Genomic DNA, 24,585 nt, shown 5'->3' with positions numbered 1-24,585 from the left:
TTAAAAGTCAGACTGGATTTCAAGAGCTTTATTTCCTCAACTGAGTGAAACAATCATCATTTGACTTTAGCATTAAACTCAAAATGAGTGTCTGCTTTAAACAAAACAAACTAAGACTCCATGTGAGAGGGGCAAAGGAGAATATGCCGTAAAGATGAAGAGGAAGTTTCCATCATGAAATAGATTTGTGCGATATGACTGACTAAACTGTGATATCTCTTCCTTTTAGTCAGTTAACAAAAGTATTTATAGGCTGACAATGGAGGTAGAGAGGCCACCTGGAGTGGGTGTCTCTCTTCCCACACATGATCATCATTCTGAACATGGCTGGAGCTCCCACTGTCTTGTTTTTCTCATTGCCTCCCTTTGTTTTCCTGTGTCTGTGAGACTTACTCAGCTCCCACACACTCACATAAATCCTGTCAGAACCATGACAGCAAACAAGGATCGCTCTCTTGCCATTTTCTTTCTCTCTTTCCCTCCCTCCTTCTCTGCCCTTTCCATTCCCTCTCATATAATGAGCAGATAATCGAATGAGTGGACTTGGAGATGTAAATGGCCCTCTTGAAATTATGCAAAAAGGTTTTTGTAATGCTTTATGGAGAATAATTATACATGTTGTATAACTGACATCAAAAAGCAGACTGAACCGTCGCTTCCACAGATGCATCAAATCTGTCATCTAAGAAGTGGAGTTTGTGATACTAGATGTTAATGGGTGCATTAATTAGCACCAAACAGTATGTGTGGAAAAGGAACAGAATCCGCAGATGTTTCATGTGGAAAGAGCGGTTTAACTGATGTTTCAGAGCGAGCGAACAGCATCTCTGAGTGCTTAATCCCCACACTGTTTCCTTACACCCACAACTTCATTCATGCTGGCTTGTCAAATACTGAGCTCCAGCTGTGGGCAAAGGTGATTAAACATCAGTTCTACATATACAGGGTTTATGCCAGTTCTAAATAAAGATGCAGCCACCAACCATCTGTTTTTGATCTAATCTCCACTCCCCTTAGTTTCCTTAGGTCTGTTTAGGAAGTAGGAGGTAGAGCAGATTGCGATTGATATTTGTCTTTCCTGCACGCTCATTAAGCGCTGTCTCTTAGTAAAGTCGTTGTTTGCAGTTGTTGTTCATGCACTGAACTAAAACATTGATACTAAAGCACAATGTTTAATTGGTTTTCTATGGTTTAAATCTCCCTCCCTTGTGCACATCCTGCACAAATCCAAAGTTAGTGACTCAGTGACCTTGTCTCCAGGTGATCATATTCTCTCTTTGCGACTGCAGAAGCCAAATGCAGAATTCAATGTGATAAGAAGATAAAAACTTGCATTGTGTTGGCCCATGGCAGTTATGTGCATTTACTGTGAGATGTTTTTTCTTTTCCAAAGCTGCGTACGACCGAGCTGGGCCGGCAAGATTTAAGGACAATCTGTAATGTGCGATCACATTATTTTATATTCTGATAATGATGTGACTTCCAGTTTTTTTTCTTTTTGCATGTAAATGTGCTAGTTGTCCTTTCTGATTACACAATAATTTCATGATGTCATTCAGGTAGCTGACAACTGATGCATGGCCAAGGAATCCAGGGATTTAGCTATTCTTGGTTATCTATATTTGTCTTGCCTCTATTTATACAACAATGATAATGAAATTGGAATTTATTATGCAGCCATTTGGCTATTTAGGCAATATATCACAGCGTATAGAATGGTAACCCCTTTGTGATGCATATGTTTGATTTTGTTAGATTCTGGCCAGTACACAGCAGTAGATATTAAAGGAGCAATATGTAACTCTGACAGGTAGCGTTTCAAATGGTTACTGCAGTCTCAATTCAGAACATCGGCGAGAGCTGTCGTCCCCCCCCCCATGTTACCATGTTTTTAGTCATGGAGCTTATGAGATAAATGCAGAGGCTTTTTAGGTCAGGTAGAATCACTTATATCCAAGCCAGTTCACGAGGGATGTATTTATTTTTTCAGATTTTGCTCCTTTGACTCCTAGGCACCGATTCCCCCCCAGAGGTTCTCCTCTGATGGATCAGTGGTTGTCAGTCTTTGTGAAGAGGCACCATGTTTCCTTGTCACGTCAGCCCCTGGCCCTCTGCTGAGCCGCCGGCCTCCTGCGGTAGTCATGCAGCACCTCCAGCACAGCCCGCGCAGCCTTTGCCAGATCTGCTGTGCAGCTGTCCCGCTGCACCTTTGAACACCCACCCTGAGACGCCTTCTCCAGACCCCATGGAGTCCCTCATCGTGGTCACGGAGTACGAACCCAGCAGAGCACCGGGAGATGAGGAGGTAAGATGAAACACACACAGGTTAACACTCGAGCTCTGTTTTCAACTAAAATCATATTTCTAGATGAACCAACCACAAGTGTACAATTCTAGGAACACTACTTCTTGCATTTAACACCATTAACCATTTGTGATTGAATCACTACATGCATTTGATGAAAAAAAGAAAAGAATTGCAATAAGAGTGAGCAGGTTAATATGAGTAGAAGTATTGATCAGATATAGAAACTTTGTTTTTGTTAGTGTATATAAACTACACTGAAGACTGGACAAATGGATCTGCATTATTTACTCGCCTCTATGAAACATCTGTATCCTCACTAAGCTGCATTATTCTAATCTATTAAGCACTGTTTGTGGGTCGCACCTCTCGCCCTTGTCCCTGTAAGGGGTCAATTTTGCAGTATTGAAAAATTAAAAGCTCTTTCTCTCGATAAATCAGTGTGTGACCGTGTATTGGGCCACACTGCCCTTCCCTAATGCGCAACCTAAAAAAAACAAGCTTAATGAGACAGGGCAGAAAAAGTTATAAACCAGGCTAATGGTCTTTCACTCAGTGGTCCTTTGATGTGGCCCAGGACGAATTAGTTTACGCAATAACAAAACAACACGGTCATATGCCGTCCTTACCCAGTCGGACATGGTCTGAGGCATACGATCTCTATTCAGTGGATTATGAAACCAAAGCTTTTGGGTTAAGATTTTGACTCCAGATGTAAATTATGACAATCCAACGCGTTCATCCTGGTACTTAGATCCAATAAAGACATCTAATTTTAGGGCTCATTAGCATGGTTGGGAACGATATTTGACACGGTCTTCACAAGAAGTTTAGTTTATATTTTCCTTTATAGGTATTTTTTGCCCATGAATTATAACAGATTGTGTATTATGGTTGAAGTATTGACATTATTCCACTCTCAATCTATCTTGGTAATACAAGAAAAGAAGGCCTTTTATATGGATAGACAACCTTAACTCTGTGAGCATGCAGTAAAGACTATGGTTTAAATGTTTCACATCTCAGGTGGAAGAAATGGACAGTTCTGAGACGCCAGAGCCAACCTCCTCTTTGACTGCTCATTTCCGGGCTCCTTCCTGCGACCTGCTGTCCCACACAGTCAGCCGGTCAGAGACTCTGCTACCTGAAAGGGGAAGGTTAAGCCTGTCCGACCGGAAACTGTCCCTGCAGGAGCGCTCACAGACGGCAGCATCGCCCTGCAGCTCTCCTGGACTCAACGGGCGCTATATTTACCCATCGTTACCGTACTCCCCCATCACATCACCCCACTCCTCTCCACGTTTGTCTCGTCGGCCCACTGTGGAGTCCCACAGTGTTTCCATCACAGACCTCCAGGTATGGTGAAGACCTCAGCCAAAACAGTTTCCATAACAACAACTAAAATCTTGTAAAACCTTCTGTAAAGTTGATTTAGCTTCTAAAAAGTCCCCAGCCTGTCTTCTACTAAATCACGACTCCACACACTATGCTTTATCGAAATCTCTACCATATTTCATTTCTGCATGGCCAAGTCAGTTTTCTGTGTATGTAGGTGATCAAATAATCAACAAGTCCCAGAGAACAAGCCAAATAGATCCTACAGCTGACATGATTATAATTATGATTAAAATATATGGTCTCTGCACCTTCTGAACAGTGTATTCCTTTAAGGACTGAGCACTGCAAAAAGCATTACACATGGATGAAGATGCTTTCTTCTGTTAGGGCCAGGCTCACACAGTGGTGACCCTCTTTGATATGTGTTAGTTATAAAAGCATCAGTAACATAATTTTGTGTATGTTAGTAAGCAGAACAAGCTGTGCATTTGTCCTTAAAGCAGCAGTACACTGGTAAAGACAGAGCTTTGTGGATGCAAAGGTAAGGTTTTACAGTCTCAGTAGCTGTAGATAACAGTGTCCCCTGTTGCTCATAGATGCAGAAACCTGTAGATAAAGTAGGTACGTACTGTACTGTCTCTTTTAGGCCCACAGACTACCAATGTTCTATTACATGATATTGAGCTCTTGTTACAATTTTGTTCTAACAGAATCACAAATTGTAAAGAAATCCACGTGAAGGTTTATTAGGTGAAACATTTTGGAACATTCTCTAATATTGGAGAATTTTTTTGTCAGGTGAGTGTAACTAAAGTAAAAACTGGTGTATAAATCTGCATTTTAGATTCCAATTTTTGAATCCAGAAAGTTTCACCGTAGGCTGAGAGCGCAACTACAGTACTGTAGCTGGTAGGAGTGCAAACTCCACAAAGTGAAAGCAGATGGTACTAAAAGAACGACACAGCTGCACAGAAACTGTACGTTGTCGATGCAAGACAGTTTAAAACTTCTTTCTCTCTGGGAGATCACTAAAGTTGGACTGCGTCTTACAGTATAAACCAATGCAACTTATATTCCATATTTTACGGTAATTTAATTTTGGTGGGCTTCGTAGTTTCTCCAAAAAATAATTATTTTAATAATCTATTTTAGGAGCCAATAACCGACTGAATCATATGCAGCAATGTTTTTTTTAATGAAGAGTTGGTTAGTCAGTGCATGCCTGGTTGTTGGTATGAATCATTCTCTGCTGGCTGGGCTCAGCTTCTTCTCAGCAGTATCTGTGGGCCCATTACTCATTTCTTTAAATCCATATTTCACCAGATAAATGGACCGAGACCACACTAGACTGCTACGTATACCGGTACCACAGAACTACAAAAGCTCAGACACACTTCCTGACTCTCAAATGTTAGGCACAAAGATTGGATTAGTGTCAAAATGTAGGTAAAGTGTCGATCTTTATGTTGGATTTATCACTCTTTACATCTGATAAGTGATTTTTTTTTTTAGATTTGTTCAGGTTTTGCTTCAAAAGAATCTTGTAAAAATGACAAACTGTCAAAGTCATACTGATATGCCGACAAGCACAGGAAATGTGTTTCAAGCTGGAAGCATCAGTCCCCTTGGGAACACTGATATTCAAAACTCACTGTACATGAAAATGTAAAAAAGACAAAAAATAATTGAAACAAAATGTAATGTAGAAGATTTGTATGCATTCTTTGTAAAGGTAGATTTTGTGATGTGAGTTTTTGTATTTATTTAAAGTAAGCCATTCTCTCTCCTTTTTTTTTTTTTTCATCTCCTGCCTCTTCTCTCTTCAAGGACTGCGTTCAACTCAACCAGTACAAGCTGAAAGATGAGATTGGAAAGGTACCATCAGAGACAACTCACTGATTGCTCCCTTTCACTGACTCTTCATTTTTCCCTTCTCCCTTCCGCCTACTGCATGTCTGTCAAGTATTGCACATCATCAAGGACACACAGTAACAGCCTCCGATATCCTCTCTGTCCTCATTTCCCAGAGTAAACCAGCAGGCCATGGGAGAGTTGAAAGATGGATGAGAGGCTGGTATAAATAGCGCTCTCTAAGGGTTGTGCGAGACACAGTGGATACTAGTGTGTGACTGTCTCTGTGCTCTGTCTGTCTGTGTGTGTGTTTTTTTTTAATTAAACATGCATGTTTGTAAATGTCTACGTCTCCAGTCTTTTGGTAGACATGTTAAAGTGTTTCTAATGTTCAGCTGAGACAAGTAAATCTGTTCTGGATTGTTGGAGAGGCTTCTGTTATCAGATCATAGCTGGAACCGTCGGATGAGCTCTGTGCTGCCTGTCCAATCTGCTCCCCCAGCAGGAACTGATCCCGCTCTCTTTCTCTCCATCTCTCTCTCTCTCTCTCTCACTCTCTCTCTCTCTCTCTCTCTTTGCCTGTTTGTTTTTCAGCATGAATAATTTCACACGGGCTACTTATTGGGCCTAGTTTTTTCCATGAATTTCCTGTGTGCGGGCAGGCCTGCTTGATAGCATAAACCAGATCCAGTTCCTTAATTAGCCTGAAATCCAAAATGAAAGGGAGAGAGAGCGAGAGAGAGCGAGAGAGCGAGAGAGAGAGAGAGAGAGAGACAGACAGACAGACAGACAGACAGACAGACAGACAGACAGACAGAGAGCAAGAGAGACAGACAGAGAGAGAGAGATGATTTGAATTTCTCTGTTCTCACTTTGAAGCAGCTGGTACTCTGTCAGTGTACCCTGTCAGCCCACACACTTCCCTTTTTGTGTGTGTTTATGTTTGTGTGTTTGTTGTTTTGTGCGTGTTTTTTTTTTTTCTCAAATGAGGAATTGAAAGCTGCTCAATCTCACTTCTATTCTCTTCTACTTATTCCTGCATCAGGGCTCCTATGGTGTTGTCAAGCTGGCTTACAACGAGGACGACAACACATACTATGTGAGTTCATAATGCACACGATGATGCAGAGGTGACATCTACTTACACTTTAAAGACTATCTCATTCCCCTGTCACAGACACACATGCACATACACACACACACACACACACTTTTCATAATAATTGAACCCAGCCTTGTTACATTTATTGTTGTCATTTTCTGCCAAACTCCCACATGTGAAAAGGTCGATGATTTCTGTAATGACACTTTTTTTTCTCTGTCTACTGTTGGTGAATATTGCTACAATCCTCATTAAGCTGCGTGATACTGACAAACATTGACATGTGGATTATTTTAATATTCCTCCCAAGTGACAAAGCCCACATGTCCCATTCACTGATTATATCATTTCCACAATAACAGACTTATAAAAAAATCCACTGAACAATGTAGCTGTCAAAGACTGAGCTCTCTTTGACTGTTGTGAGTTGTGGTAATCAGGGAGACATCTTACTGGTTATCCTTTACATATCTGAATTGCATTGGAGTAGGCGATCCGGGTACTTAAAGGTCACATTATGCAATATACACTTCACCACGGTTTTCTTACACCACTATGTGTACCCAGTCTGTTTTACAAATCCCCCCATTTATGAGAAAAGTCCATCCTCAGTCTTCTGCCTGCTCCACTTTTCAGTGAATGTGCGCTCAAACAGGCAGTCAGGAGACTTTCCCTTCATGACATCACAAAGGGCAGTAACCCCTCCCCCTGTTGGGTGTTTGTTCTGCCCTCTGAGTCTGCCTTCTCATCGTAAACAATAGGGCATAGTGCAAGGAAGCCCAAGCCACCTTAGCCCTTCCAGAAAGGGGCGTGGTCAAACACAGCTCCATTACATTTAAAGTTGCAGACACAGAAACAGCCTGTTCTGAGCAGGGCTGAAATAGAGGAGTTTATAGGCATGACAATAAACAGAATCAGAGTAGATTTTTAACAAGAAACGTCACAGACATGTTTTGGGGAGCTCTGAGACTTATTTAAACTTGTTGAAAAGGAGTATAATATGTGACCTTTAAAGCTAACTTTCACACAGTATTTAAATGTGGGTATCTCACCCATGTGTACAGGCAGCCTAACTTAAGGCAAATAAAATGAAAGCAGTTTTACGATCTAGCAGTCAAAAGAAAGTGGTCGGATTATATTTAAAAACATCTTTGATTTTCTGTCTGGTGAGTGTTTGTTATTTCAGAAACACAAAGGATGTTCAAGGTGATAATTATAGATGCTGCTGTGATATCGATCTGCAGGTGTGTGAGTGGGCTTACTGCCAGAAGCACATCACCTCGCTTTGCTCTATTTTTTACTCTTCTATGTTCACTTTTCAGTTCATCTGTCTCTGGACCTCATACACTCTCTATCTCCCTCTCCTTGTAAAAATCCACCCTCTGTTCTCCCCTGTAGGCGATGAAGGTGTTGTCCAAGAAGAGGCTGATGAGGCAGGCAGGTTTCCCACGTAAGTCTGGAGCCAGTGGCAGATGGCGATCGCAGCAGAGTGCACAGTCTCTAATAATGCTTCACTGGTGCATGAACGATGCATAACAATACCCAGTCCTCCATCCCTCACCTGTGACCCTACTCCTCTCTCGTTCTCTCTCGCTCAGGGAGACCTCCCCCTCGTGGAGCCAAAGCAGGCCCTGTGGGTCCCCCTCAGCCCAAAGGACCCCTGGAGCGGGTCTATCAGGAGATTGCCATCCTGAAGAAGCTGGACCATCCTAATGTTGTCAAACTATCAGAGGTAATGGCTGTTAGTACTTTTATTTAGGTTTTTTTTTTACTGGGAAGGTAAGACCTTCTCGGCTGGTATTAGATAAAAGGAGAAAGTCATAATATTGTATTTGTGTAACAAATATGGTCTTCTCTATCTAATAAAAGTATACAAACAGTTTTGGCTAAATCTGGCTAAAAAGCAACAAAGTACGTTGCCAACTTTTTAATGAGAAAATATGATGCTGTTAGCTATGCATATTATTTCAGATTCTAGATTGAAGGAATAGTTATTTCCAGTTTGTGAAAGAAGGTGATCAAATTTTTGTGCTTGTATGTTAAGACTCATTTCAATGTCTTTGTGATTTGGTGCCAGGTTTTGGACGACCCCAGTGAGGACCATCTGTACATGGGTACACAATCAGCCTTCACAAATACAAATATACACACACATATGCAAACATGCACTTCTTACAAAATGTAGTCATGAGTAAAGCAAGAATAAATGCATTTATTTGGAGCTCTTCTTAGATGTTTTCTAGCTTGTTTTTGATGATAACACCAACTTTAATCTTTCATTTGTTTGTGTTTTTCCTGTCCCAGTGTTTGAGCTGGTCAAACAAGGGTAAGCTAAGTCTCTTTTATAGTAATCATTGTCACCCTGGAATGAGCTCAGCTCTTTAGATATGATTGCTAATCGTGTGTGTGCGTACCTGTGTGTGTACCTGTATTCAGGGCTGTGATGGAGGTGCCAACAGATAAACCCTTCAGCGAGGACCAGTCACGCTTTTACTTCCAAGATCTGCTCAGGGGAATCGAGTACTGTGAGTCCTCCTTGTCTACTCTTCTCTTTTTCACTTAGACGACCTGATTGCACATGGGATTATTCGGGCTGTGTATCAGTCGCTCTCAGATGATTTACAACACATCTAGATTAAAATTCAAAGACGATACAGTGTAACAACAGCTGCACTCGTTGGAGTTCATCTTTGTTGTGTTCGCCTGGTACTTTGAAATGAATCCTTAACCCTCTTAGAGACCAGAATTATTAGACAGACTCTATTTGTTTTACCATGCTGGAAATGACCCACTTAATTTGACAGAATATCCCACCAATAAATAGTTCTACTTACTATTACCATTTTCTAAAATCTTTTGCATCACCCATCGAGATAAAGATAGATAGAAGCACTGAATATCTATAACATACTCAGTGGTGATTCTCTAAATTACACTTCTCTAGTCATGATATCAAACTGAATCTCTTTAGTATTTCAATCTGCCGTTGTACTACACTTTTCCCTGCAGTTTAAAGAAGTTCTTTGTTTGTGCTGTTCCTGACTTCATCCACCCACAAGGCTCATTTCACGTAAGCTCAGTGGCTCTTACTGCATTTGAGCACACGAGAAAAAGGTCTTGCTCTATGTGTCGTCTTGGAGACTAGTACGGAGGGAAAGAGAGGGAGGGCTCCGTGCCAAGGACACCGCAACAGTCAGAACATTCTTCTTTTTTTTTTCTGATAAGAAATATAAACATGGGCTTAACTCTCTTCAATCACAGTGCACAGTTAAGAAATACATGTCACTGTGTTTTCTTGTAAACAACTCTGAAGTAAAACCTGTGGGTGGGTTTCTTTCTTTTGACAGCAGCTATTACTGAATCCAACTTTCTGTCTGATATTCCTTCACATGGGCCCTTTAGCCATTTCATTTTTAAAGTCAGCCAACAACTGATTTGTTTTTCCAATTTCTTTGAAGATGTCCCCCTTAAATCAAACTTTGTTTTATTGTTAGAGTTCATCCATCGTTTCTTGCCATAGGGAGAATTCTTTACATCTTGACTGGTTGGTTGTGATCATTATTTTTTTTTTTTCCTATTCCACCAGTACATTACCAGAGGATCATTCACAGAGACGTTAAACCCTCGAACCTGCTGGTGGGAGAAGATGGACACATCAAGATTGCAGACTTTGGAGTCAGTAACCAGTTTGAGGGAACAGATGCTCTCCTGACCAGCACGGTGGGAACGCCTGCTTTCCTCGCCCCTGAGGCGCTCTCTGAGACCAGAAAGAACTTCTCTGGCAAGGTGAGGCAAAAGTTAGCTAACTAGCCCCATCTAGTGGTGATATTCAGATATGCATACATCTTTGCTTTTTGGTTAGTTTTCTTAGTATTTGTGTAAATGTTCCTGTCCCTGTGGTTATATGTTTCTTGTGACTCAATACATTGTTTTGATAAATTGTGGATTTCAACCCTCATACACCAACATTTAATCTTAATTATGTGTATCTTGTAGGCTCTGGATGTTTGGGCCATGGGAGTGACGCTTCACTGCTTCGTCTTTGGAGTGGTGAGTGTGCACATTGGCAAAGATTGATCAAGTAAATGCTGTTATTTACTTCTTTGTTTTTTGTTTTTTTTAGGTTTTCTTTTTATGAATGATAATCTGCTGGTCTTCCTTTAAAACAAATACATTTCTTCATTCACAGTGTCCATTTATGGATGAGCGGATCGTCAGTCTCCATCAGAAAATCAAGACGCAACCTGTGGAGTTACCTGAACAGTCAGTTCTCCTCCTACAAGTGTCTTGTGTCACATTTCTATCTCTGGGCTATTAGTCAAGCTTCAATTTCAATTACCACCTTGGCTTCCCACAATCATGAAAACAAGTTAATCCAGATGTAACGATTACTGTGCTAAAGCGCATGCTTTATTGTGCTAGTTTTGTCCGTAGCTTTTGTTATTTGGGGTGAACAGAATGTGTCCTCTCTTCCTTTACAGCACACAGTGTGCTCTGCCCCTCCCTTTAAACAGCTCTTACTTTAATCTAAATGAGGAGCAGAGGGAGCCACGGCACATACTCCGATTAGTTAGAAAGTGACATATATATTTTGGTATTTTTCATATATTTAGCTCAATATATGCTGGCAATGCAGGAGTTTTGAAATCAACAAGTAGTCATGTTTAATAATCACAATCTCAATTTTTTTTTTTTTAAGATTTATTTTGGGTATTTTTGTGCCTTTAATGGAGGGATAGTGGATAGAGTTGGAAATCAGGGAGAGAGAGAGAGTGGGGAATGACATCAGGAAAGGAGCCACAGGCTGTATTTGAACCTGGGCCGCCCGCTTGGAGGACCATAGCCTCCATACATGGGGCGCGCGCACTAACCACTGCGCCACCAGCACCCCACGATCTCAAGCAGCCCTACTCTATGCTATTTCCTATGTAGGACTTTTTTTTCATTTATTTTATCTACAGATGTTGTTGTTTCTGTCCAAACAGTGCCGACATCTCTGATGATCTCAAAGATTTGTTATTGAAAATGTTGGACAAGAATCCAGAGACCAGAATATCAATCCCACAGATAAAGGTAAACATTATCATGAAATCAACCTACTGGTTTCCTTTCATTTGCTTGTGAATGTTTAAATCATACTGAAATACATCAAGAGCCACTTTGATTTCATCGCACGTTTGTGTTCAGGTTCACCCATGGGTGACGAGGCATGGCGCTGAGCCTCTCCCTCCTGAGGACGACAACTGCTGTATGCTGATCGAGGTGACCGAGGAGGAGGTGGAAAATTCGGTGAAACACATCCCCAGCCTGGCTACAGTGGTGAGCTTATGATGTCTGTCCTGAAAGACAGAACCTCACATTGTTTACCGTCATGGCCACGTTGTTGTTTCATTTGGATTTGCCTCTGGTACCTTTCAGGCAAATTGTGCTGTGGGGTAAAGATTACTTACAATACAGAAACCACCAGAGCTGTCTTCATTTTAATGTTTTATTTTTTATTTTAAACACACAGTATGTAAATTCTGCCACCAGGGGGCTCTCTATCAAAACAATAACAAAAGATGATGTAGGCGTCTCCCACCTTTCTTCATCTGAGAGCTACTTTGAAAAAATGAAAGTGGCCAAGAACTACTTGCATTTATTTACATCGCACACATCAGCTGAATTAAGCTACTGTTTGTACACGTGCGAAAGGTCCAAGAAAAAATCATGAATATTTTACACTTCTTATTGTGCCACATAGTAAGCTATGTTGCTGAAAATTCACATCAATGTCCAAGAAAACATTACTACTTTACACTTGTTTTTATGGGCCAAATATATGAATAGTGGGAAGAGGTGCATTTACTGTCATCAAAAAATGAACACAGTCGGTAAACCTATAGGTGAGCTACTTAAAACCTGCCAGCTACCAGTAGCTCCTGAGCTACCTGTTGGAGACCCCTGACATAGAGGCTAGCGGGGAATCATGGGAATAATGAATGATTCGTTTTTAATGTCATATTTTTTTTAACCTTATTTCGGTCACATCACACCAACTCAACAACACACTTTATCACTACCACCTGTTTGATGAACCTCTCTGAACTTCACTCGGTCCTTTCAACATAGTGTATACAGTTTCCCCTTAATAACGAGTAGTTTCCCAGTTATTTTCTCATTATCTCAACTTATTTCTCTCAGGGATGTAAAACCATCCAACAAACTTGGCTGAGGTGACCTCATATATGTGAGCAGTGGCAACACGGCAACGAGTGGTCTGGCCTTTTTACAGTGACCAGCCTATTGTTTTATTTCCAGATCACCAGAGAGAGCTCCTGTTATCACAAGTAAACAAGCTTTGTTATCTTCAGATCACGAGAAACACAAGTCGAAGTCTGAAGAGAGCAACCTGAAGTTAACACGTTATTATGGGAAAGCCAGCATTGTTACCTCGAAAATAATAAGATGAATAAGTCAAGAAAACAGCCGGAAACAACAAATTATCACGGGAAAACAGATGATATGAAATGTATGGCTGTATGTCCGCTTAGTCTCCTGTAGGAACATACCCAATATTGCATTAGATACCAAAGTCTGAGCTTAATTTAAAGGCTTTATGTTCCCAGTTTTTTTGTGTTAAGTTCTCAAACTGGTAAGAACAGAGACAATGGTGTCTAGTGGAAAAGAACAGATCTGAGGCTTATATGCTCATTTGAAAGGTTATTAAAAAAGTGTTCATTGTACTTATCCCACAAATGTTTTACCACACTACATTGTTTGAATTTCAAGTTGTCTAAATCCTCTATTCCATTTCTAAGAATAATGTTTTGATGATTATTTACTTGTCTTTGTAGATCCTGGTGAGGACCATGCTGAGGAAGCGCTCCTTTGGGAACCCTTTCGACTGGGCTCGTAAAGAGGACCGTAGCAGTTTGAGTGCTTCAGGGCAAACGCTCACGTAAGGATTGTGTAAGGAGACATCGCCTACTGCAAACGTGTCTCTGTGTCTGTCTCGTGTTTTGCTGTAAAATAATCAGACAACAAGGGAAGGGGTCCTCATACGCTCTAATGACGTCAGCACAGCACTCTAATATTTGTGAAGTAGTTTGTCAAGAAGACTGTTGTTCATTCTCTCCTCCTTCTCCTGCCCTGCAGGAAAGGCAGAGCAGGCAAAGTGAGATACTGCTACATTCATTGTAAGCAAAGAAGGTAAAAATCTCAAGGACAACACTCTGCCCTCTGTAGTTATGATAGAGAGTATCTTTGAAGACCCCCAGCATGATGATAGCAGCCTTATTTCTGTCTGTGGCTTTAATAATGTGCATAAGGCTTCTGACGAGCATGTGCTGGTTTTGGATCGTTTAGATGAACGGCTGGGACTCTTGTGCTCTGGAGTCCATTCCACCTGAAAGTGTATTAACTCTATGCTCATGTTTGCTGAGTCATGCAGAATACCCCAAACTAAAATGTATAACAAAGTACAGTAATTGAAGTAATGTAAAGCTATATTGAATGTGCATGAGCTTCTTTGTGTGAACAAAGCCATGGTTACATATAAACATACTTAAAAATGATTCAAGCCTGAGTACTTAAAATGTGGAATAATGAACAATATTATTATGGTCAAAATATTATGAAGAACTCTAAAATCTAAAGATCTAGTTTAAGTTGTCAGAAAGGACATGACTCAACTTTGTTGTAATATTTGAGGGGGCAGCTCAGATGTGTTTGTGATTGGTTTTGCGTCCTAACATGCTACAGCTCGGGTAGATGTCTGAGCTTTGAGGACAGAAACAGGAATAAGCTACATTTTGAAAGCATTCAACAGTTTAAAGGCAGAATGTGCGACATTTAACACATAAGTAGCTGATGACAATTTTGTCCTCTCCTTGTGCTTAATGGTGCTTAATTATGGTGCGTTCTAATTCATAACTCCTTAGTGCCAACGCAAGTGGAGAGGTATTGGAGGTGTGCCGCTGGAGGAGAGCGGAGGCTTCAGAATAGCGGAGGTGTCGCCAAACAGCAGTTTGTTTTGGTTTCATGCTGGTGCTCAAGGGCGACATCTACTGGATCAAAAAGTCGCACCTTCTTCCTTTGTAGTTTATTTAACAAATGACCACAACAAAGTTGAATCAGTGATTCTCTGACAGTTAAAATAAATAAGGCATTTTGGTCCATCAACATTAGCCCAGTGTTATGCATTTGTGTTAAGTAGTTGCTAATTGATTTGCATGAAGCCAGCAATTAAGCAAGTTGTCTCTCGACTTTAACATATAGGCTTCCCCTCTATATCTGGTATCTCCCATATATAGATATATATTGTCTTACAGTGTTTCCCCTAGGTTTACAGCTTTGGGGGGGTGGCAGACAGACGCCAACACAAACTCTTGAAGGAATCTTGGTGTTCTTGCGTTACTTTTAATGACAGCTGTCCTGTTCTATCGGAAAGGTATCCTTAAATGACTTCTTTCCCTGATATCCGACTCAATCCACGATCATATCTCTACAATAAAGGCACAAAAAGCCAAAGAAAAAAAATCTAAAGAAAAAAATAAAAAATAAAATATTTTTTTATTTTTTATTAACTTGAACTTCAAGGGGGGGCGGCCCGGCCCCCCCAACGGTACCCCCCTCTAATATAATGGTAGGGGAAACACTTATGTGACTTGTACATTTGTCTAAAGGCTTGCTCAAGTGTTTGGCATTATGAAACAATTCCATTATTAGTTTTGATTCCTAAATATAGCTTAAAGGCACACACCAGTTCCCTATCTAACGCTGCCTCTCTTATCTGTTCCGCAGGAAACAGGAGAGCGGTGACGGCATGAAGAGTATGGACCTGCCCTATGTGGGGGAGGACGAGGCTCTTTCCTGATGCAGACGCTTTATTTCATATGCTGAGATCTGCCTGCCTGCAACCACACAGCACAACGCCCCTAAACTCACAGTTTCATACTGCCATTCGACACCCGTGTACACTTCCCACTTCCTGTGAGGTGGACGAGTGTGGCACGCGCAGAAAAGATTGAGAAATAAGGATCTTAGGCACTTTTTCTTCTTCAATTCTTCAATTCTCTCCACTTTAAAGGCACAGTTTGGATAATGCAGGACTTGAGAGTGTCACAGGGGAGAGCATTTCTCCTGAATCTGTCTTCAGCCTTTGTTGCCCGACCCACCTCCTCCTTTTATCCTGCATGCGTTTATAGTCCCAGCATGCTTCGTCTCAGGCTTCAACTGTAAGGTTTGGTGTTTTATTGTAGTCGATCCACATGTATTTCTCCTTGTCTCTACTTGACAATTATTTCAGGTATACAGGGAAGGGGAACAAGGGTAGGTTTTCTTGACAATGATTGTCTGGCTCACTCGGCTTTACAGTGGCATGGCCCATTTTTGTAAAATACTTGAGCGTGAATAATCTGTACAGTTTTCCTGAAATTAAAAAAAAAGGGGAGTGAAGAAATGTTTACTTCATTGAATGCATGTGTTTACTTTCCCAATGCAAACGCTATATAAGCTACATCTAAATATTTGCACGCTCATAGACAAACTTGTTACACACAATTTGATTGGTTCTTTATAAAACTCCCATTCACTAGAATCAATCACAAGCTTTACAAACATTTGATGTAGTGCTTTTTGAACAATCTCAATGAATCATTACTGCGTTCAAGTTAGCTTGTTAAACAACTGAGACGTTCGTCTTTTGCAAAGCTTTTGCAACATGTGATTTTTAAGTGTTTGCTATATATTTATAATCTCATAGTAAGCCATGACGGTACTGAAATTCATCAAGGGGAGAAAAAAAGGAATGTTTTGGTGCAAAAATATTCTGCAGCCATTGTGTGCAATGGTTAAAATATGTTTCCTAGCACCGACTGCTAATCACTTCTCTCCAGTTGTTTGGACCAAGACGGTTGTGTTGTTGCTGAGTTTCACATTTCAGCTGTGTGATGTATTTGACTCCTCAAAGTGGATGTTGGTATGTAGACTGAAAACTAAAACAAAAGGTGACTGAACGTGACGTTCTGATTGTGAACGTTCTGACTTGTTTTATTTGTTTTGTATTGTCAGCATTACAGATGTTATTCCAAACGGCACATTTTAAGTGCACCAAAACATTCACGTATGTATCATTTTGTATAAGTATAGAAGGATATGTAAAACAAAACAAACCTTTAAACTATTTGTTTCTTTACTGAGCTATAAAAGCAGGGTGCAGGGCAGCTGCAGACTTTTTGTACAAATCTATGCATGATATATCTGCAGATGTGATGGAGATCAAAGCTGGTGTCATCTTTAGTCGGAGGGAGAATGCAACTCTGCAAATATTTAAAATGAAATGTTCCAAGTCCTTTTCATTTCCTTGACATTTTAGAGGATCCCAAAGCTGAAAACATTGAATTTTCCACTTTTTTTCCCCCCTTTTGTGAACTTTCATTTGTGTTCTTATTTTTCACATCTTCTTAATTGTTTGTATCAGTCTAGATAAAGTCCTGTGTGTGTCTCAAAAATAGAATATTGACTTATAATTCAAACATATAATGCTTCCATACTCTAAATACTTCAGCACTAATGTGTTGAATGTATGAGAAATGCTGACCTTTTTTTTTTTTTTTTGACCTGCCTGCATGTCACTGAGCTGTACTCACTGTATGTCTGTTTTAAAGACTAGTTCTATGCATATAATGTGTCCTTCTCTGTAAGGTGCAATGTACTGGCTGGATGAGGAAGGCTGTTTGTGGTTGACCGATCATTATTTAGTTTTCATTACCCGAAAGTTTTTTCCTAAATGTAATGAAGTCGTGCTCCCTGATGTGGAAGGGCTGCAAATAGAGACTCGGGAGTTATGCTTTTCATAACAATATTGTAGTGTGCTTTTGAAGGATATTCACTTTTTTTCTGTGGAGAACTCAATGATAATAGCCAATTATCTTTTTCAGCCCATGATCTAGTCAGAAAATGAATTGCAGCTTGTGTTATACTGTTAAGTGTTACCTCTTTTGAAACCAGTTTTCACTTATTAAAGGTCACATATTATGCAAACAACAATTTACCATTTTTTGCGAATACTAATACATATGTGTCCCTATAGCCTGTCTACAAACCTCCCAATTAGGCGGAAAGTTCATCCTCTGCGTTTTTTGCCTGCTCCACTTTTCAGAAAATGTGTGCTCAAACAGGCCATTTGGAGGTTTTCTCTTCATGACATCACAAAGGGCAGCAACCACTCCCCCAGGTGGGTGACACTCCCACAGCTAGGTGATAGTTGCCTTCCCAACTTAAAAAAAAATAGGGCATGGTGCAAGAAAGTCCGAGCAACATCCCCTTCCAGAGAGGGGGCGTGGTCAGACTTCGCTTACTTGCATTTAAAGGTGTACACACAGAAACAGCCTGTTGTGAGCAGGGCTGAAATAGAGGAGTTTATAGGCGTGATCAAATACAGGATCAGAGTTGATTTTTGCCAAGACACTTCACAGACATGTTTTGGGGCTCCCTTAGACTTAGAAGGAGGATAATATGTGACCTTTAAGCAGATATTTCATTCCGAATAAATGAGAGTAGGTAAAGGTTTTTACCTTTAGCAAAACAAGACATCCTCTTTCCTTTTATAGAATAATTGTTCTCTTTGACCACCAACAACAACAAAAAGAAAGACATTTAAGGTTTGAATGCAAACCACAGAAAAGCTGTAACATACAGTATTTAAGCCTGTACTTTGTTTCAATGCAGTCTCTGCCCTTTGTGTCAAAAGGGGCGGGGCTAACACAATAACCTTTCTCTGTGCCGTAAATTGATTTCATTGATAGCTTTGGGGGCTCTTTTCCCCTGAATGCATGCCAACATACTGAACACATACCACTGTATCGTCACAGCATGAGAGGTCTTTAATGTCAAAAGAGGGACCTTTAAATTAATTATTCTATACATACTGTATCTTGATCATCATTTGAATAAAAATATTTATTGCCTTTCTGTCGTGTTTCCTTGTTTGAATGTTGTCAAGCTCAGTTCCTGAAAGAACCACTAGGGTGTGCTGTTTACTTTGCTTTGCATTTTCTGAAGCTGGGAAAGGTTTCTTGACAGCCTGAAAGTCACATCATGTTCCTTTCTCGTGTGTTTCAACAGCAGAGATTTGGCTTCTGTCAAAATGCACCAGGGCATTTTCTTCAGTCTAACTGCAGACTCATTTTGTGAGTTTGAAGATTTCTTTCAAAGTTTGAATTGTTGAGTTCATCACTTGTTCTAGGGACAAACAGGATTTCATCTCTTAGTGCACCCTTTTTTTAAACGTCCATGTATAAAAGTGGAAACCTTCAAATGTAGACACAATAATAGGGGTGGAGGGGTTCAGACAGACTTTCAACAGGTTTGGATTTATTTTTTCCAATATATGTAACATAATAATGTAACATATAATGTCTTTTACAGAACAATAATCAAATCTTTGGAAGATTTAGTTTATAAGTCCATGATTAAGTTATCCATATTATTGCCTGTATCTCCTGTAGAATAGATATGTCCCTCTTGGCCTCTGAGCTGGATTTTAACACTGCTTGTCAGTTTCTGAAATGCAGTTACCGGTAAGTGTAAGTTGTACTCGTTCATACATTTATTCATGTAACTCACTCTGCTGTACATTTACTCTTAAAGTATTATAGCAACCTGATTTGTCACGACCTCTATCGACCAATCATCCTGCTAATGTCAAATTTTAAAATCATTTCTCTTGTCATGTCAGTGTGTCGTTTCAGTTTCATTGCTGCAACCCTCCTCCAAACCAGTCATCTCCATTCCTTATCAACAGTGTCCAGGTCTAGCTCCACAGAAGTCCACTCCTCATCACATCCTGCATACTTCTACCACCAGCATAACCTAAACACCACCAGGGGGTATCCTAATCGTGCTGTATGCCTCACTACCCCCTTTTTTAAAATATGATTTGTTTGGGGGCTTTTTAAGCCTTTTTTGTAGTGATAGGGAGTGAGAGAGAGCGAGAGAGAGTGTGGGGAATGACATGTGATAAGGGAGCCACTAGAAGGACTTGAACCCAGGCTGCCTGCTTCGAGGACTACAGCCTCTGTACATGGGGTGGGTGCCCTAACCATACGGCCACCAGCGCCCCCGCCTCACTACTCTGTGAGTACAAGAACATATTTATATCTTTAATACATTGCATTTCCTTTTTTTCAGAACGTGAGAAGACATTTTTTCCTGATTGAAGATGAAAAATGTGTGAACATGCAAGAATTTGACCTCCAGTCTGGACACTTGTGAATTTTAACACATGATGAAAAACATATAGTTCGACTGCTGACCTCTTATGCAGTTTCACAGCATGCCAGTTGAAATATTAAAATGACAGATTTGAGCACATGTATTAAAGACACAGGTTACGACAGGCTGACAAAATGAATAACAAATTCAGCCTCTGGCTCTATACAGGAGATTTGGGTTACGGTCAGTTTAAGGGGCAAATAAAGTTTTTATATATAAGGTAATATCAGAAAAATAATGTTCATGATGTGTTCTATAACAAACATTTTCAAAAGATATTTGATGAAATTAAATCCCATTAGTGTAAAGAACTAAACTGATAAGTGCCACAGCTTAAATCCAACGGGCAGGATTGAAATTGGTCAACTCCCCGGAGCCAAAGCCCATCACAAATCACACTCCCTGTAAACAATGTAATGTTTGTCATATGATTCAGTGTAAAGGCAGTTCAGAGGCTGTTTCATGTCTTGAACTGTAGTTTTATGCCCCCAGCTGGGGCTGGGGCTTCAAAACTCCACATCAGCAAATACAAAGTGCTGATTGTGACAGAATGGGAGCCTTCACTCTTCATGCTCGGTTAATTGTTTACTTGCCGGAGGCTGCCTGAGGTAAGAAAAGCACAAAAATGCACTCAAACAATACAACAAAGGACTTGCTCAGCGTTCTGCAAAACTGCAGCTTAGACCTAATTCTGCAGGTGAGGTGTTTTACTCCACTGGCAGCCCCTTTCGTCTCCATTTTATTTCCTCCCTAGTGCACTTCATCATTGCTCAATTACAGCTGGCTGCAATCTCTGACTTACAAAGAGAACGATCATAACATCAAAAGTTGAAGTGAAAGAATAACTCTATGAAGAGTGAAAAAGCTTTCAATTAGAGACAGAGCGTGACAGTGAACTAACTGGCTGTACGTGTTCCTGTTGAAAAGATTGCTACTCAGAGTGAGGAAAAACTCAAATGAGGTACCTGACATCAGTCATTGATATTAAAAATACTTTTGGGGGGGCAGAAAAAGTCTAATTTAAAAGAAACTACTGAAAAGAAAATGAACACGGTAAATGGTCATCTTTTTGTCAGCACTACATTTGAAGGACAATTTAGATATTGCAGAAGGAGTTGGAGAGCAACACAAGAGACTTCATAAGTTCAGGATTAGAGCCAAAAAACCGTAAAGTCAAGGCAACAGTTTGTTGGAAACGTTGAACATTTTGTAAAGAATTGATTCTCTTCAGATTCACATATTCAGTAAGTTAACGCTGGAAGCCTGACACATAATGAGATCATCAAATGTTAGTTTACAAAGAAAAGAATAAGTGAATCCATCAGAATGTAGCAGTTGTAAGCCTGTAAAAACGTACCAATCTGATGAACCAATCATGCCTCCCTGTCTCCCTGCTCGTTCTCTACCCCTTGCGTGCACTTGCCCACACTCAAAGCGCGTCACCGAAGACGCAGTTTATACTCAGTTTGTCGTTGGCTGTTGTCAGTACTGAAATAGTCACCTTTTTTTTTTTTTTAACATGTATTATGAAAAATGTTTGGTGTTTTATTACCGCTGAATGAGACATGGGACGACATAGTTTCTACACAATGCAAGGGATGAGCTGAGGTCCGCTTCTGGACTAATGGCCCTCGTGCATGTAAGTGAGGGGCGTGGCTTTTGGGGGAGCACAGAGGGGAGTAGTGGGTGTGTAGACTGAGGGAATGCTACTTTCAAAATCAGGCTAGTTTTTTCGAAAATGACCAACCCTGCCTTTAACATATTTTTAGCAGGTGGAAAATCATTTTTATTCTTAAATCTGAACCATAGATGAAATTCATGCAAAAACTATAGTTGCATCCTCTCCTGCTGGAATATGAGGTGTGATGTGGTATTGATAGTTATGATGATCCACAGCATTTGTACAGAAAGCCCTTGCAGAGCCTGATTTGTGGACAGTGGCCTTTCTGCTCAAATGTCAAATAATCCATGTTTGAATTCAGACCAAGTGTAGTTTTCTACATGGAATACAAGGCTGGTTTATATTCAGCTCGTTGCTGCCTCTTGTTTCCTGAAAAGATCATTGGCAACCTCAGCAACCTCCGACCAATACAAACTATTGTTTAGTCTCATAGCAACAATGAAAATGTTCACTCATTGTGATTGTCAGTAACATTTTTAGAGCTGTGATAATCCAAATGCTCTGATTGCCTATTTTAGCAGACTTCCCCTATATACTGGTATAATGGTTTTAAAAGCACTGAATTTGCATTTGACGGGTTGATATGACCTGACCTCAAAGTGCAAATCACAATTATTTAAAATGAATGATTGGTGGTTGTAAAAGTGTTCAACTGACTACATATCCCAAATTTAAATGACTGCAGGAATTGTATGCAAAATGTGCAGAGGCGCTACTTCAACACTGAAGGCAGGCAACTGCTTGGTGCTTCAGACCAGTAGGGGGCACCCAAGGGCTGACAAAGTTTAAACCACAATAGTGATTTCAAGTAAAATTGCAAAGTTTGCAATGACAGTTGGAAACCTCCCTAGGCATGCCCCATCTGACAGAACTTTACTAGAATAGTAAATGTAAATGTTGCTCGTCTAGCTCTAAATATGGGGGCGAGATAGTTGAAAAACAATGGCTTCCTGGAGCATATGAAGTTTTTCTTGACATTTTTTAGTTTTTCTCATTTTTATGTTTTAAAATGACAAGATTTTGAATGTTCTTTATATTTATGTTTTGAAATAATACTGATGTAAACTGGTGTAAACTAGAGATTAAAAAAACTTGACATGTCATGTTGTTTTGTTGCTGTCAGATTATTCCTAACATCATGGTGATGAACGCTCTTTCTCTCTGAAGAGATCGAACAGGTGACTGTTTGGAATCTGTGCTTTTCCAAGTCAGAGTACAATATTTTGAGTCAAAAGTAGTTTGTTTCAGATATTTGTATAATAAAACAATAACACTATACAGGCAATTACTTGGACACCCTTGAGAAGGATGGGTCCTTGTTCAACCAGGAAGTACAGCAAACATGTCAGCAGACATGTGGTGAGTCTGTTTTGTAATGTCTTCAGTAAGTGAAATCTTTGTGGCACTTACACTATAAACTCTGTGTGTCTTCTAGTGTGACAGTATTCTACATACTCAGTTTGAATTACTAACTCAGAGGAGAGCATACTTAACAGAGTTTCTCTGAATGAATCTAAGAAAATATTCAAAATGTGTGGACAGACAACTGAATGATTAAGAAAAATGACTAAAAGTAAGAAAAATTACGCAAAACAACATATTTGCACATTTAATGGTAAATACTTAATCTAAAAGAAGTAATGATAAAGAATGAAGTGAGTTAGTTATTTGATATTGCATCTTGTAACTTGTGTGTCAACCTGATAGACATGAATGAATGCTTTATACAATACAAACTGAAAAGACTACGTGCCTTTTGAGGAAATCAAAAGTAATAATAATAATACTCAAAAACAGTGACGTAATTCAAACAAAGTTCAGCTTAACAAACTACGATGAAAAAACAGAGGTGCTCTAGTTCCTAGACCTCTTCATGCACTCTGCAGCTTGTTGCCTCAGAAAGTGCAATGCAGAGATGCCTCTCGACCTTGTAAGACTCAGGAGAGCTGCTTCAGGAAACAATGTCTTTGAGTGCTTCTTAAGCAGCATCCTTAGTTCCACATGTTTCATAACAATATGATTAACTTCTCTCTGATACACACTAACATTACGTACATTTTCACCCTACTTTTTTTTACCCCACATCAAATCATTCATCATGAGTGCGTTCTGCCACATTCGAGACAGCGGCAAAAGTGAAGTCTAAAACCTTGGAAGGGGATCTAAGTAGACGTAAAGCCTGTAGAAAATCAGGGGGCATGCTGTTGACTGTGTTTAATGGGTAGCAGTTGCATATTAACAAAATTGTTTGTGATATTTGCAGACTCTGTTTTGCATATCAAACTCAACGCTAATTCACCATTCTAGCTCAAGTAGGGAAGAGAGGGAAAGCCATGGAGGTGGAAAACCAGTGCAAAGCAGAGCATGAAAGGCAAGTGCATGGAGATTAGGGATCAAGGCATCCTGGGAAAGTGAGATACGGCACATTAAAAACTACTTTGTGTGTGTACAGGACTGCTTTATCTGCATTTTTTCACAGTAAGTCGCACCAGAGACAAAATCATTAAAAACACGTGTGATATGTTTTCTACATTATCTTTTTGGTTTCCCTGTGCCACCAGTTCATTTCTGGCATCGAGGCTGAAGCATTAATACATGACAGCCTGATTCTCTCCACTGCATTTCACACTACCCCTCTCTACCTTTACTCTTCTACAGCTTTGCATGTATTAGTTTGTGCTGTATAGAAAGCATCATGGTCGAGCATTGCCTGATTCAAACTCTTAACTTGAGGTGTGTATTTTTACCCCATAGTTCCAGTCAGGTTTCTTTGAAAGCACTATTGTGGAAAATGGCGACTGGGAAGCTACATTTCTGTAGTTGTCAAAGTTTTCTGACGTAATGTGACCAGGGTGTTAAGCTCTCTGAGTCTTGAATCAGGGGTGTCACGCAGTACCTTATTCTTGACACATCCTTAATTGAAACCTGCTTTTACCTTGGCTGGTTGGCTGTTTTTTTTTTCAGGTTATATCTCAGTTCATTGTATACTGTATATGATACGTATCAGTCAGGTTTCAGAATCAACTCTCCTAACAAAACAATTGATATTTA

General features: G+C 40.1%; 1 protein-coding gene across 5 annotated transcripts; it reads left to right on the top strand.

Moving 5' to 3' along the window:
• Positions 1–2,080: 2,080 nt before the first annotated feature.
• On the top strand, positions 2,081–18,551 carry LOC132991887 (calcium/calmodulin-dependent protein kinase kinase 2). Of its 5 annotated transcripts, none has more exons than XR_009676275.1 (17): positions 2,081–2,305; positions 3,332–3,661; positions 5,471–5,518; positions 6,540–6,593; positions 7,995–8,046; positions 8,195–8,328; positions 8,674–8,710; positions 8,901–8,922; positions 9,033–9,121; positions 10,183–10,382; positions 10,593–10,646; positions 10,786–10,859; positions 11,582–11,669; positions 11,784–11,915; positions 13,433–13,547; positions 13,734–13,787; positions 15,381–15,451. XR_009676275.1 is itself a non-coding variant. In XM_061060841.1 (17 exons), exons 1-17 carry the CDS (start codon positions 2,081–2,083, stop codon positions 15,451–15,453), a joined length of 1,770 nt encoding a protein of 589 aa, XP_060916824.1. In that variant the 3' UTR covers positions 15,454–18,551. The 5 variants fall into 5 exon arrangements, 4 of the variants coding, with proteins under 4 accessions (XP_060916824.1, XP_060916826.1, XP_060916825.1 ...); XM_061060841.1 differs by having other exon boundaries at positions 13,433–13,536; positions 15,381–18,551; XM_061060843.1 differs by lacking the exon at positions 6,540–6,593 and having other exon boundaries at positions 13,433–13,536; positions 15,381–18,551.
• Positions 18,552–24,585: the final 6,034 nt, after the last annotated feature.

This window comes from Labrus mixtus, chromosome 17 (genome assembly GCF_963584025.1).
Source record: "Labrus mixtus chromosome 17, fLabMix1.1, whole genome shotgun sequence".
Lineage (NCBI taxonomy): Eukaryota > Metazoa > Chordata > Actinopteri > Labriformes > Labridae > Labrus > Labrus mixtus.
This window is presented reverse-complemented; position numbering and strand designations above follow the sequence as displayed.